Source organism: Canis lupus, chromosome 22 (genome assembly GCF_011100685.1).
Source record: "Canis lupus familiaris isolate Mischka breed German Shepherd chromosome 22, alternate assembly UU_Cfam_GSD_1.0, whole genome shotgun sequence".
Classification (NCBI taxonomy): Eukaryota; Metazoa; Chordata; class Mammalia; order Carnivora; family Canidae; genus Canis; species Canis lupus.
Window position 1 is genome coordinate 29,435,738 of NC_049243.1, and position 16,243 is coordinate 29,451,980.

A 16,243-nucleotide genomic window follows, 5' to 3' on the forward strand; every position below is an offset into this window, starting at 1 on the left:
TCTTTAAAACTGTTTCCTACCATACTCACTCCCAGAATCTAATCAAGAACTACACGTTGAATTTAATTATCAAGTCTGCTAAATATCCTCAAATCTAGAATTGCATTGGTGAAGTGTTTTTGGGACTGCATTGGTTCATTACTGGAGGCTCTGGGGGAGGGTCTGTTTTTCAGTTGTTACCAGGACTCAGTTCTATGCAAGTCCCACTTCCTTGCTGACTTTTGAATGGGAGTTTAGTGTCTAGAAGACATCAACATTCCTTGGTTTGTGGCCCTTTTCCTCCATCTTCAAAGCCATTAATAGCAGGTCAAGTCTTCCTCACACTTTGAATCACTCTGACCTCCTCTTCTGCAGCATCTCTTCTCTATCGTCTTCTTTCACCAATCTCTGACTCCAAGCTTGAGAAAGTCTGTTATTAAGGTCTCAAATGATTATATTGAGCATACTCAGATAATCCAGGATAATCTCTACATCTTAAGGTCCATAATCTTAATTATACCTGCAAAAGCATTTCAGAGAAGTACCCAGAGTAGTGCTTGATTGAATAACCGCTGGACAAGACTCTTGGGAGGAGGAGCATCTTTAAAATTCTGCCCACTGCAAACAACGTAATAGGATTATTGGAGAATTACATTAGTTAATGTATGTAAAACTCCTAGAATCTGTGCCAAAAAGCCACTGACTCAAGGTTATTGGACATGATTAAAATTACTAATTGGCTTGGGAATATATTCCCTGAATCCAGTGATTTCTTTCCTATGAAAGAAAGTCTGGAAAGATAGAACACTGTGGTGCATCCCACTGGTAAGCATCTCAATTCCATTTATCAGGGAATGTTTCTTTGAAGCTTTTGGTTGCCATCAGATTATGCTGCATAGTAGGATTATATTCCATGGAGGGCTGCATACACATGCACACACACCCCTTAATTACATAAAAATGTTTCCAAAAGGTGAAAAGATCTTATAATTTAAGATCAGAACTTATGCAAGCTTTAGACTTGGAAAACACAGATTTTATGAACAGAGTCAAAAAATGCTAACATTAAAGATGTATAGGCATTACTTCTGTTATATATATATATATTTAAATATATATATATTTAAGATTACTTATTTATTTATTTATGAGAGACAGAGAGAGAGAGAGAGAGGCAGAGACACAGGCAGAGGGAGAAGTAGGCTCCATGCAGGGAGCCTGATGTGGGACTCGATCCTGGGTCTCCAGGATCACACCCTGGGCTGAAGGCGGCACTAAACCACTGAGCCACCTGGGCTGCCCAATTTATATATTTTTTGTGATTACATGTTAACAGGACATATAAATAAGAAAACATTTGTTTTTTTTAAACAAACAAATTAGCACTGACAGTTGTATAGGAAGATGTCCAGGAAGCTATGGTATGAACTCTAACCTCACAAGAGTTACAGTATAATGGAGAAAACAAAACTGACACACATAAAGCAAGTAATACTGAAATCTAAGCTTTTATTTTAGGGCTCTTCTGTGCCAAGTAATATTAACCCAGCTCAAACTGGCTTAAGCAAAATAGCAAAATCACCGTCTCATAGGGGTGGCCTCTGAAATGTAGGGGTGGAACCAACCACAGGAATCTCGAATCTCACAGAATTGTGAGATTTGAGTAGCAAAAGGGCCCAATCTCTGTTTCTCAACTGTGGTCTGATGTTCAGCTTTTCAGTTAGCTTATTTTCTTGGGTTTCTCCATATGTTAGAGAAGACGCTATTGGTCCATAGATATATGACCACTAGTATTGCTGGGGTCATAACCTATAGTTCATGATCCAAAGGGAAAGAGGAAGCTGCTCTTCCATCTCAATTCTTTTTTTTTTTTTTTAAATAAAGGTTTTATTTGTTTATTTCATTTGAGAGAGAAAGAGAGAGCCCACAAGCAGCACACACATGCATGAGCTGGAAGGGGGAGGTGCAAAGGGAGAGGGAAAGGAGGGGGAAAGAATCTCCATCACACAGAGCCCCATGCTGGGCTTGATCTAATGACCCTGAAATCATGACCTAAGCCAAAACCAAGAGTCAGAAATTTAACTGACTGAGCCACCCAGGCACCCCTTCCATCTCCATCCTTAAAGAAGGACGCTGATATGCCTGTTTGGGTCATATGTGCACCTCTTAGACCAATGCTGGGTCTAGTACTATTTTTCCCTCTGCCCCCTATTGTGGCCGTGAGAGGTAGAACTGTGTAATTCCAGCAACAAAAGGAATAAGAAGACATACCCTATAGGAGACAGAGGTGAGGATGATGCAAAAAACTTAGATAAAAAAATACTGAAGGAACAAAAACAATAGATATCCACTACATACATTTGCTAACACTATGCTATACTATGCTATATAATCAGAGGATGTGGTAGTTAGAATAATGGCCCCCCAAAGGTGTGTAAAAGATAAACTAAGGCCTACTAAAATTTTAAGAGTTTATTTGAACAAAAAATTGATTCCAATTGGCAGTGCCAAACCAGAAATGGTTAGCAACATTTCACTGACAGGAGCTCAGGAAGAGATTTCATAGCGAAATGGTAGAAGCAAAGTAAGGAAGATATTGATTAGCTATGGTTTAAAGCCAAATCAGCTCTTTGTAAATTGGTTGTCTCTAGTGTTTTGACCTTGTATCCTTGAGGCATTTACAGGCGTAGATTTTGGTTTGCATACAAAGGCCACTATAGCATTAGAGTTGTCTCAGTCTAATGGCTTCCTTGTTTAATTAATTTAACAAATATTTACTTCCTAAACCCCAGAATCTATGAAGATAGTATGTTACATAGCAAGGAAAGATTAAATTTACAGATGGAATGAAGTCTGCTAATCCTAGAATCTTAAAATAAGAAGATGTTCTTGGATTACTGAGGTTGGCCCTATGTAATCACAAGGGTCCTTATATATGGAAGATGGTAACAGAAGAGTTAGAGTCACAGGGAAAATGTCAGTGGTGGAGGACAAGAACCAAGGAAGGCAGGCAGCTTCTAGAAGCTGGAAAAAAAAACGAACATGGGTTCTCTCAGACAAGAGTACAGCCCTGCTAAAACCTTTATTTTAGTCCAGTAAGAGCCAATTTGGGCTTCTGACCTTCAGATTATAAGATAACAAATTTATGTTGTCTTTAAGCCACAAACTTTGTGGTAATGTGTTCTGGCAGCAGTAGGAAACTATGACAGTGCTGGAAGCTTAAGAGTCTCATAGACCTGAATCTAAATCTGTCTTCCACCACTCAGCCGTGTGACTTCAGGAAAGGTGGCTCTCCTCAACAACAGCTTTCTAATCTGTAAAAATGAGGCTATTCATTTATGACTTACAAGGACTGTTTTTTTCTTTTTAAGGTTTTTATTTATTTATTCAGGAGAGACACAGAAAGAGAGGCAGAGACACAGGCAGAGGGAGAAGTAGGCTGCCCACCAGAAGCCCAATGTGGGACTCGATCCTGGACCCTGGGATCACGGCCTGAGCTGAAGGCAAACCCTCAACCATTGAGCAACCCAAGTGCCCCCACTTACAAGGGTTTTATTTATTTATTTATTTATTTATTTATTTATTTATTTATTTTTACAAGGGTTTTATTAAAGGTTAAATGAGATCACATAACATAAGGTACATAGCAAAGTTCCTAACATGGTTAAGTACTCAATAAATACTGGTTCCTATTATAATCATAGTCAATCCTCTAAAGAAGCCCGTAAGTGATCTTTATCATACACTGTTTCCATTTTAAAGATGAGAAAACTAAAGTTCAAAGGGTGCCTGGGTGGCTCAGTTGGTTGAACATTTAACTCTTGATTTCACCTCAGGTCATATCTCGGGGTCACAAGATAGAATCCATTGGGCTCTGCATTTAGTGAGGAGTACACTTAGGATTCTCCCTCTCCTTCTGCCCCTCTCCCCCTCCAACTTGCTCTCTCTTTCTCAAGTGAATAAATAAATATTTAAAATGAAAAAAAAGAAAAAAAGAAAACTAAAGTTCAAGAATGTTCAGCAACATCACCTAACTAACACCTCATAGCAAAAACTTCAAACTCTGGTTTTAATTTACCAGTGTGCAATTTAATTGTAGAGAACTCCAGAATGATTCAGAGCTCCCAGAGTACATACTGAAATCCTTCTTAGCTGTCTTGTGCTAACTGAATGTTCTACTTGTACTCCAGGTTGTTCAAGAATACGAGTGATTATGTGTGTGTTTGTCTGTGTGTTGTGGTGCAGGGCTGGGGGTGGTGGGCAATAGTAGTAGTAATCGATGGGAAATATAAGCAAAGATACAGAACTGGGAATAAACCATAATCACTGATCCTGGACTCATTGTACATTTTAGAGCTTAAAGCATATTACACAAATTCTTAGTCTTTGTGCCAAACCTGGTCTACCCACATATTTAAAACCAAACCAAACAAAATGAACTATATCAAAAACTGAGTAAGAATATGTTTAGGTAAGTTTTACATGTTACAGTGTGTCACTGTCCCCACATTCTTTTCATTTCATCTGGCCAATTCACACATTTATCTGAAACCTGCAAGACAGAGGTTTCAACTTTTGGCTTAAAAGGACTTCACAGAATCTCTTATTTAAAATGAGATCTAAGTAGGTTAAATGCCTGGCTTATAGAAACATAGTTAGGTTATGGTAGTCATGACTTCTGATCCAATGGGGAGAATTATTAAGCCATTCTACAGGCAGATGAGGACAAATTATGTAAGGTTTGGATATGTTCTTTTTATTTATTTATTTTTAAGATTTTTATTTATTTTTTTGAGAGAGAGAACCAGAGAGAGCGAGAAAGCGAGAATGAGAGAAAGAGTGAGAGCGAGAGTGAGAGAGAGAGAGCACAAAAGAGTGTATGGGGATGAGGGGAGGAATGGGAGAAGGAGGCTGCAAAGGGAGAGGGAGAAGTAGACTGCGGGCTGAGGAGGGAGCCTGACCCAGGGTTCGATCCCAGGACCCTGGTATCATGATCTGAGCCAAGGCAGATGCCCAATGGACTGAGCCACCCAGGCACTCTGGAATTTTTTTTAAAGATTTTATTTATTTATTGATAGAGTACAACTAGAGGGAGAGGCAGAAGGAAAGGGTAAGGGAGAAGGCAACTCTCAGCTCTGCAGGGAGCCCAAGATATGGAGCTTGATTCCAGGTCCCTGGGATCATGACCTGAGCTGAAGGCAGTCACTTAACCGACTGAGCCACCCAGACACCCTGAATATGTTCTTAAGTATTTCAAAACGCCTGTGTTTTGGGATGGTGGTTTGGCAATGCAATGGAGGCTTAAGGCAGATGATGACAGGACATATACACATATAGTAGGAAGAAAGGGACATATTCCTATTAAGATAAATAGTATAGAATAGTAAGGACTCACGGTGGTATACCATGAAGGAGTTACAGGTGTATAGAGAAATTGATCCCCATAGCTCTAGGAAAAACTGGGTGGGTCTGAGCCTGGAAGATTCCCTGAGCTAGTTAACACTGTGATGATTGTCCAGTGTTATACAAGTACTGCATAACAATAGCTACTATTGTTAGATTCTTATTTTTTCACATTTAACATCTTAGCAATTGCAATGCACATTGCGTCAGATGGTTTCTTACAGTGAACAGGTAGCCAGGCAGTAGTTGTGACTCCGTTGTTTTCTCAACTGTATGCATTAACTTGGTCATAGCTGCTCAACAGGTCTATTAAGTTATGGGTATTGTTGGCTGTATACTTACTATGTTTAACTGCCACATAAAATATCTTTAAAAAGATTATGGTTTGATTTGGCATAACAAAAAGTTACTAGGTATGGAAATATAACAATGGGTGTAAACTTGCATCAGTAAGGCAAACGTGGCTTATTGAAGTAATGACCAAAATTCCATGTTTTCTTACAAAACAACCAAATAATTTACAGTTCATAAAAAAGGTAGATAGCTTGAGTAGATAAAACAAAAAGGTAGCTTATTCCAGTTCAAGGTTGGATAGATCGCCAAATACCTCAATATAAGAAAGAAATTTATGAGGATGAGAGAGCAGGTTTCGAGACACAAGTCCTTTTGTTAAGACATCAAACATCACTTTGTCAGTGATGTTGAATTTTCATCAGTGGCTGAGAAAATGAAACTATGAGTTTAGTCAAGTAGGAAATGGCGACAAACCTTGATATTCTTTGACAATCATCAAAATCAATCTATTGGTGTCAAAGTTAATAAATGGGCATGGATTATATTATATTGTATATTTGTATGTATCATGTGGGGAAAAGGTTGGCAAGCACTGGAATAGATAATAAATGCTCCAGAAGTTTTAATTAAGAATTTCAGGACAGAGCCAGGATGAAAGGATGTGAATTTATAGCCAAAAACAACTTGAAAAATGTCCAAACTCATTGATGATCAATGAAAATAAAATGAGATATCCTGACATCTACTAAGTTTTAGGATTTTTCTCTCTTATAGTCTCTCCTCTCAAACTGCTCACTTACCTCCTTTTTGTTTATACCTTCCTTTTCATCATTTCTCTCTCCTTCCTTCTTCCTTTCCTTCTTCCTTCTCCAACCCTCCTCACATTTTTCACTCAGGAAGAGAGGTGTAGTAATGATCTGCTGTTTCTTGTCCTCCTGCTGGCTGTCCTTGGGTCTCAGTCTCCAACCTAACTGGTTCATCAATGGTGTGAAATTTTTCTGAATAGACAGTGGAGAGGCATTCTGGCACCTACTCTTGCAACAGTACTTCATTGCCCCCCCCCCCCCCCCAACAATACTTTTTTAGTTTCCTCTAATCCCCAGCTTATCTTCTGAGTACCCTTCCCTGGCCAGTCAGCATCTTCTCTGCTCTTGCCTCTTTCCTGCTTTGAAATGAACCATAAATCTAGCTGCAGGAAATCTAGCTGACATCCCATTCTGCTACTTTGTGAAACCTTGAGAAACAACTTACACTCCTCAAGCCCTAGTTACCGTGTTGGTAACTTGGCGACATTCGGATCTCACCTGCCTGCTTGACAGACTGTGGTGAGCATCCAATGGTGCTCTATTAAGAGTAAAGTTTCTATTCAGAGTAAAGCCTGAATCAAGTCCAAATATATATTACTGTTTCACTGCTAAAATGACATCTCACTTAATTAACATAGTTAAGCAGTTCATTAACAAATTAAAGTTGCATTGCCATATACATTTTTTAAATTTCTAGAGGTAAAACTTCACATTTTTATTTGACTTTTAAAATTTAGGGCAAGTGTATCAAATACCTGGCTATTCCTTTCAATTTGATTATTCAAACTTTTGGCAGGTATAGCAATCAGATTTTGCTATGTAGCCGTAGAGTCTCAGTTGGTCTCAGATAGTCGGTCCCCACCCCCAGGTCCCCATTGGCTGGCAGCCAGGCATGCCCCTCATGGCTGTGCCCCTCATGGTGAGGCATGCTCCATTGCGTGTGGGGACCTGGGTGGGTGCAGAGAGATCCTCATCTGGGGAAACCGGGTATAGCCAGAAAAGGGGCCACCCCCTCACTCATTACACAATGCACATTGGTGGGGAACCTGGTGCTAAACCATTCATAGACCACCTGCTTCTGGGTGGGGGTATTATATGTAACAGAACAGCTATCATTGGGACCTATTGAAAGTCAGCCCTTGACACAAGGGTTTGTGTTTTTTATTTAAAAAAAAAAAAAAGAAAAGAGGGCACCTGTTTGGCTCAGCGGTTGAGCATCTGCCTTTGGCTCAGGTTGTGATCCTGGAGTCTTGGGATTGAGTTCTGCATCCGGCTCCCCACAGGGAGCCTGCTTCTCCCTCTGCCTATATCTCTGCCTTTCTCTCTGTGCCTCTTGTGAATAAATAAATAAAATATTAAAAAATATATAAATAAAGATCTTTTAAAAAGAAAAGAAAGAAAGATGTTGCTTTGTAAAAACAAACTAACGACCCCCCTCTCCAACACACACTAATTCCAAATGTCATACTACAAGGAAACACTTATTTAGCTTATAATTCTCAGGGGTTAACAATGGGTTGGCCAGTCTAGCCTGGACTCAGTGAGGTGGTTCTGTTGTGCTCCAAGTGTCTTTTACTGTGTTCCTGGGACCAGCAGGCTAGCCCAAGCACATTCTTCTCAAGGCAATGGTAGAAGTGCTAGACAGCAAGCAGAAACACAAGCTTTTTAAGGCCTAGAGTTGGAACAGGCACACCATTATTTCTGCCCTACCCTATTGACCAAAAGTTTCATGGCTGAGCTCAGTGTCAAGAAGTGGGGGAAATATTCTCATTATTTGTGGTAGTTATAAAGTCACCATGAATAATAAATACAGAACCATTGCTCCCAGGGTAAATAGAGGTTGGTTCCTGTGAGTCTCTGATCACATTTTCATCAATACACAACCTTGCATAATGTGCTTCTGTTTAGAGACACCTCATTTATTATATATTGTTGAATCATTAACATTAAACTTATGGCCAACAATACCACAACTCATGCCTGAAGGAACTTATCTAACACATGTATTTTATTTGTAAGTTACATCACAGCCTTCTTGTGTTTGCACAACATCTGCACAATGCTTGGGGTCATGTGTACACTGAAATCATCAACAAAAAGTGTAAAAATGCAAAAGACTGTGGCACTAAACAGATTGCAAAAAGGATACTTGCTTCTAGTATGAGACTTGAAACAAGAAGGCAGGATGTTGCCTGCTTGACCTCAGCTAGGAACTCAAGTTTTTCTGTCACTGCAGATGTCTGCAAATGACTGCAGGAGTGACGTGAGTATTAATTTGGGGGTTACGAATAATGTTAGCAAGTAGGCAAATTCAAACTGCAGAATCCATGAAAAATGAGGATCAACACGCTTTGCCCCTTAGTGGGGAAAAAACCTTCAAAGTAATATGGCAAAAGAGGTAGATGAAGGGAGGATTAAAAAAACTGGGGGGCAGCCCAGGTGGCTTAGCAGTTTAGCATCGCCTTCAGTCCAGGGCCTGATCCTAGAGACCCAGGATTGAGTCCCACGTCAGCTTCCTGCATGGAGCCTGCTTCTCCCTCTGCCGGTGTCTCTGCCTCTCTCTCTCTCTCTCTCTCTCTCTCTCTGTGTCTCTCATGAATAAATAAATAAAATCTTAAAAAAAAAAACTGGGGCCAATAAAACAGAGTCTTGAGCTCCATCTCAGACTTATTGAATCAAAATCTATATTTCAGATTCCTCAGGTGTTTGTATGCACATTCAGGTTTGAAAAGTACTGCCTTCAATATGATGATGGGTACATTCATACCAGAGTGTGGAAGTTAAACCCTAGAAAGATTAGGGACCTACTACTGAATATTTTTATGAGTCTAAGTTTGGGGGCATATTGGGACAGCCTCTCTAAGGTGAAGAAAAACTTAGTTCATCTTGCAATTCCTATTAATAGGGAAGAAGCAGAGTACTTGGGCCTCTTTGGCTTTTCCAGAGCAGCATATGCCACACTTGAAAATATAGCTGCAACACATTTATTGGGCAACATGGATGGCTGCCAATTTGAGTGAGTCCCTGAGCAAGCCAGTGCTCAGTAAGTCCATGCTGAAATACAAGCTGCTTGTATTTGCATAGATCCAATGGTACTAGAGGAGTCCATGGTGAGTAAGGATGCTGTGTGGAGTCTTAGGTCCCTAACAAGAGAATCATGGTGCAGAACCTCAGTGTTCTGGAGCAAGGCCATTCACTGATAGCAGGCCATTTGAAAAGCAGCCCCTGGCATGCCACTGAAAGCCTGGCCATACAACTCAAGCATTATGCAACACATCTGCTTATCCTAAGCTGGACATTTCAGATTTACCAAATCACTTTTTGGGTGGGTATGACAGCAATCTATCAGATAGATAAGGAGAGGGAGGAGTCAGAGGATTGGAAATTCTTTGGAGGTCAAAGAACAGTGGCCAGAAGAACATGAATGGGCCAGTTGGAAGTTCCTCAAGGCAAACTCAGCATAATAGATAGGTATTAAGGAAGGCACATGATGGGATGAGCACTGCATATTATACACAACTGATAATTATTGAACACCACATCTGAAACTAATGATGTACTATATGTTGGCTAGTTGAATTTAAATTAAAAAAATTTTTTTAAATTATCTTTTTCTCACTTCTAAATGTTCTTCTCCCTGAATGCCCCCTCCTGGGTGCAGAGTAGTAATATGTACTCAACCCCGGGTCAAATCTCTGGAGTTATCATTGACAATTACTGCTCATCAAAGGGATACCTCCCTAAAAGTTTCTCTTTAATCTGTGCCTACCTCTCCATCACCATGGTTATTGTCTTAATTCTCTCATCATCTCACTCTTACAAATATCCTACATTATTGACAACTTATGTTTCAGCATAATTGATGATTCTATTCATTCCTCAAGCATTTATGGAGAATCTACTATGTAGTGAACACTGGATTAGGCTTTAGGGAAAAAAAAATGTAAAGAATTAAAAAAGATACTCCCACAGACCTCCTGAAATTTACAGTCTGGTGGAGAAGAGATAGGAAAATCTTGCTTAAGGGGCACCTGGGTGGCTCAGTGGTTGAGCATCTGCCTTTGGCTCAGGTGGTGATGCCAGGGTCCTGGAATCCAGTCCTGCATCAGTCTCCCCGTAGGGAGCCTACTTCTCCCTCTGCCTTTGTCTCTGCCTCTCTCTCTGTGTCTCTCACGAATAAAATCTTAAAAAAAAAAAAAAAAAGACAAAAGAAAGAAAATCCTGCTTAAAATCCTTCGGTGGTCCCCTGCTTTTTTTTGGAACGAAGCCCAACTGTCTCGATGGGCTTGTGCCTTTTAACTCCTCCAGCATGACCTCCAATTCAGCCCTTCAACCTTTTGGGCTCTACAGCCACAATGCACTTTCCCTTCTTCAGAGCATCCTCCTCTGTGTCTGGCTAATGCCTACTAGGTTTTAAGGGTTCACTTCAGCTCTGCATCTTCTGCTAGAAGCCTCTGGACACCCCCCCCCCCAACTTTAGCCGCACCTCTCTGCAGTCCTACACCTCATGCAACTACCACTGTCACATATGCCTCATACTTCATTGTGATTTTTCATTCTGTCCACCTCTCTAGGGTAAGTACAGAATCTGATTCATAATAGGGGCTTGGGATCCCTGGGTGGCGCATCGGTTTGGCGCCTGCCTTTGGCCCAGGGCACGATCCTGGAGACCCGGGATCGAATCCCACATCGGGCTCCCGGTGCAGGGAGCCTGCTTCTCCCTCTGCCTGTGTCTCTGCCTCTCTCTGTGTCTCTCTCTGTGACTATCATAAATAAAGAAAGAAATTTATAAAAAAAAATAATAATAATAGGGGCTTGATTTTTTTTTTCCAGACATAACTGAATAGGTATATGGAGAGCACCCCTCCCCCTCGCAACTGTGCAACAGCAGACAAGGCCTACATATCACCTCTGCATGAGACATGAGCTTTAGGGACAGGACTCCCGGGCATCCCTGGCCTTCAGGACTCCCGCTGTGCGGCTGGCAATCCGGTGTCTGGCTCTCAGGACTAGCCTCGGTGGCACGCCCCCTAGCGCCTCTAGCCGAAGCTGCAGGAACGGGAGGGCGCCGGCGAACACGAGGCGCCAGGGCCGCGCAGGGCGCAGGCGCAGCGCGCGGGCGCCGGGCTCGGAGAGGAACAGTCCAAGTGAGAGGGGAGCTGGCTGCGGATTCAGATTGTTTTCCCTTCTGCAGTAGAGAGGTGGCTTCTCTTCTCCTCTCCGATTGTATGTTCGTCTGTAAGACGTGTGTGTGTCTCCGCAGAGAGGGAGAAGGGAGCTAGAGAGGTGTCAGGCTTTTCTTCGTTCGTCGGCCCTCCTCCCGGGGGGTGGCGGAGGGTTAGACGGTCCCAGGTCAAGGCGCGCGGGGGCGGAAGCGGCGGCGGCGGCGGCGGCGGCGGCTGTCAGACCTGGACGGGGGCCGGGCGGGGTGGCCATGGAGGGTCAGCGCTGGCTGCCGCTGGAGGCCAATCCCGAGGTGAGCGCGGCCCGGACCTCGGCGTGAGGCCGCGGGTTAGGGGTCGAGGGCAGCGGGCTTGCCGCGGCGAGCCCAGACCAGTCTGTCCCTATAAATTGTGTTCTCTGTTTGGTTTTCAGGTCACCAACCAGGTGAGTGAGGTGTCTGCCGCTCGGGACCCCGGAGCCCTCCCTGCCCGCCTGCATCTCTGCGCCTACTAGGAATCGGGAATTAGATGCAGTGAGGGCCCCTGTGGTCCTGCTTCAGACCCGGTGTGCTGTGCTCCCTCTGCGGCCGTATCCCTCCCACCTGGCTCCCGGAGATGCTCCCGGCTGTCCCGGTCCCTCCTCTTGCTTCCGTTGCCCCGTCCTCTCCTTTCCTTGGGGTCTCCGGGTCCGCGGCTTGTGGCACCTTGACCCTGCCCTTCCCAATACCTCTCCCCTCTTGGTGTTGCCTCCTGCTGCTGCCGATTCCATCATTTCCCAACCTTTGTACCTTGTGGGTGACTAATTCGTCTACACTACCTGACTCCAAGCTTTGTAAACTCGCCCACCCAGTCCTTGTAATTTCATCCACCGCCCGCACTATGAAATCATCTTCCAATCATCTTGTCTTGCTCCATCAAGTCACTGGTCTTCCCCGCCACGCCCCCTTTCTCTTCCAGTCCCTTAAAGCTGGAATTCAGTTGCTTTGACACCATACAAAGCTCAGTATAATGGGACCCACGCCGTACTTTGCTCACCTACAAACTCTTTTATTTATTTATTTATTTATTTATTTATTTATTTATTTATTTATTTATTTATTTTTGTTTTTATTTTATTTTATTTTATTTTATTTTATTTATTATTTTTTCCCCACCTACAAACTCTTAAAGCCCCTCTGGGTGTTGAAGGTTCAAGTTTGGGGAGGGAAAAGGGCACATCTTCCAGCCACTCGATTAAAAGAACAATAAGTGCTACCAGGTATAAACTTTTGATTTGCTTAGGTGTATTTTGTCTTAACCTGTTTGTCATTCTCAGCAGCTCACTGACTTTTTACTGTCTTCTTACTTTGTCATATGATCTACTTCCCTCCCCCCCCCAAACCCCCATAATCTTTTTCATCACCAAGGAATAGTGATTCATCAGGTACTTAATTGATATTTAGTTTTCAAAGCTTGTAGAAAATTCCTTACATACAGAAAATAGATAGAAATGTCTATTTTTTTTTTGTCTCTTTTTTTAAAAAAGATTTTTATTTATTTATTCATGGGAGACACACACAGGCAGAGACATAGGCAGAGGGAGAAGCAGGCTTCCTGCAGGGAGCCTGATGCATAACTTGATCCCGGGACCCTGGGATCACTACCTGAGCCAAAGGCAGAGGCTCAACCACTGAGCTTCCCAGGCATCCCAGAAATGTTTTAATGTTGACAGCAAATCCTTCATCTTATACAGTTTATTTTATTTTTGAAATGACTGTGAACTCTTACCTCTTTAGTAATCTAGAAATGTTCAAAGCTTAAAATCAGCATTTATCTTTTATATTTCTCTTTAGGTGGCAGTCCCGGTCCATAAACACTTCCCTTTTCTTTTGTTTACACCCTTTGAAATTTGCTGTCCATTTTTCCCTTAAAACATTTTGACCCCTTTGTAGAAAGAGAAAAAAAAATATTTAGGCTGAAAAAAGTCCGTATTTTCAATGCCTGATTTCGTGCCGTAAGAGAGACGCCTATTTCTGTCAGACTCAGTCCAAATCTATTTTTACACCTTTCGTGAAAAATCAATTTACCATATATCTGGATTCTTCTTTTCCGTTGATCTATGTGTCTCTTCTTTTTCTAATACCACACTGTTTCTATTACTGTAGTTTTGTAGTAAACCTTGAAATCAAATGGTAGGGATCCTCCCACTTTGTTCGTTTTTGAAGTTGTTTCAGGTTATTAGTTACTTTGCCTTGGCATATAGATTTTACAGTCAGTTTGTCAAGTTCTACAAAAAAATTGTGATGTTTATGGTGAATGTGTGTCTAAATCTATATAGATTTAGTTTGGGGAAAATTAACATCATAAAAATATAGAGCCTTATAATCCATTAAGATGGTATATCTCATCATTTACTTGGGCCTTCTTTGATTTCATTCAGCAGTACAAAACACAGTTTCAGCATTTAGGTCTTGCACATGTTAGATTTATACCTGCGTATTTAATGATTTTTGGTACTATTGTAAATGATGCTGTTTTAAAATTTAAGTTTTTATTGTTCATTGGTATGTATAGAAGTACAGTTGATTTTTATATGTTGATTTGTGTCCTGCCTTGCTAAATTCACTTATTCTGGTGGCTTCTTTGTAGAAGTTTTGGAACTTTCTATATAGACCATCATATTCTCTGAATAGACTGTTTTTTTATTTCTTCCTTTTCAGCCTGTGTGCTTCTTATTTCTTATGGCACTGGTTGGGAACTCCAATACAAAGTTGAATAGAATGGAGAGGGAGGACATCTTTATCTTTACCAGACCCTGGGTAGAAACCATTTGCTCTTTATTAGGTATATTAAATGTAAGATTTCAGTAAACGCTTTTTTTCACATAAGGAAGCTTCCTCCTTTTCTTAGTTTGCTGAGGGTTTTTATCATGAATCAGTGTTTAGCTTTCTCAAATGACTTCTCTGCATCTCTTGGGATGATTATTTAAGGAAGAAATAATGCCAGTTCTACATAAACATAGAAGAGGAGGGACACTTATCAATTCATTTTAATGGCCAGCATTACCAGGCAAGCCATAATATGAATAATACAGACAGTGTCTCTCATGGCATCTAAAAATTTTCAACAAAATATTAGCAAAGAGAATGTAGCAATGTGTAAAAAAGGTACTATTTCATGACTAAGAAGTTTATGCAGGTATTGCTAAGCTGGTTCATTCAAAAGTCAATCATTGTTATTAACCATATCAACAGACGAATGAACAAAACTGTTTTTTTAGGTGATATTGTTATTTTTTAACAATATAAGCTTATTTAACTGTGATGTGATCCAGCTGCTATTGGACTTTGTTCCCAGGTAATCTTAATAAACTATAAAGCACATTCACTATAAACTAAAGTACTTACATCAAATAATATTTGTGGAGTACCTTTTTAATGTCAGGTATCTGAGAAGGAGCTGGTTATTCTTTAGTGATTAAAATATTCATGGTTTTCTGGTTTCATTTCAGTGGGATGATAGACAATAAACAAGTAAGGAAACAATTAGCAATTGTTTCATGTGCAGTGGAAAAAATTAATAGGGTACTGTGATCGAGATCATCAGGAGAAACATAATAGGTTGAATGGTGACAGGAGGCCATTCTGAGGTGACAAAAACAGGGAAAAGATATTATTTTGTGTATGACTCTACACTATTTCTGGCTTGCTATGGCATGGTTCAGTTTGTTTTAAATTTATTAAAGAAGTGATATGCTTTTAGAGGAGAATGGGCAAATATCTTGGAAGTGATGATTAGTTTTAACCAAAATTTTTGTGGTTGTTTTTTTATCCTCTGTATTAGTGACAAAACTGAGGGTAGAAAATGAATAGAAATTTAAAAACTGACTTAGAATTTGGAGAATTAATAAATTAAACCATAGATAAACCCCAATACTATCCATCCCCACACTATTTCCTCATCCTAATGGACTCTTAGGCCTTTTACTTGTTACAGTTTGATAGTTGCATGTGTTATTATTGTACTCTTAGTTTGAGCAAATACTGTTTTATGTTCTAATGATACCTAGTTTGTAGAAGAATGATTGACTCATATTGACTATATGGAGATCATTATTGTCAGACATTAATTAGTAACCATGTGTCTCCTTAGATGTGATAAACAATGATTTTTCTTATTGAGTAATATGCTGTCAATACCTTCTAAGAACATTTTTTTGCCATGTTACAGGTAAGACTTACCTGGAATAAAATCATTTACGTGATAGAAAAAATTATTCTCATTTAACTACTATTCTTCTACTTCTGCATTTAGCGATTACTACCAATATATGTTTATTGGTAGTAATATCAAGCAAGTACTAAATTTAAGTATAATTTCTGTTATAATCTAAATCATTAACAAAGTAGTAATAAGGAGGAGTCTATTGCTGCCCTAAGCAGGGCATTAAAGACCAGAGAAAGTGGCTTTAGAACAAATTTGAAAGGAAAATCTTATTTTTCTATTTTCTTAAATTTATAAAATCAGAGTTTTTGTTACTTGAATATTATCTAAAGAAGGAGTGATTCATTATAAACTAGGGGCAGAGGGCAAAAGTTTTTCAGGTACAGAAGTCTAGTT

At 40.5% G+C, this 16,243-nt stretch overlaps 1 protein-coding gene across 4 annotated transcripts in view; it reads left to right on the plus strand.

The window, feature by feature from the left end:
- The window catches only part of UCHL3 (ubiquitin C-terminal hydrolase L3), a 107,443-nt gene that overhangs the window by 47,275 nt on the left and 43,925 nt on the right, over positions 1–16,243 (plus strand). For 2 of the 4 annotated variants that reach the window (XM_038569756.1, XM_038569758.1), the window contains exons 1-2: positions 11,813–11,958; positions 12,078–12,089. In XM_038569756.1, the coding sequence (XP_038425684.1) occupies positions 11,917–11,958; positions 12,078–12,089 (54 nt within the window). In that variant the 5' untranslated portion in view covers positions 11,813–11,916. Of the gene's footprint in view, positions 1–11,812; positions 11,959–12,077; positions 12,090–16,243 lie in introns of those variants that run through there. The other 2 variants (XM_038569759.1, XM_038569757.1) reach the window with 2 other exon arrangements.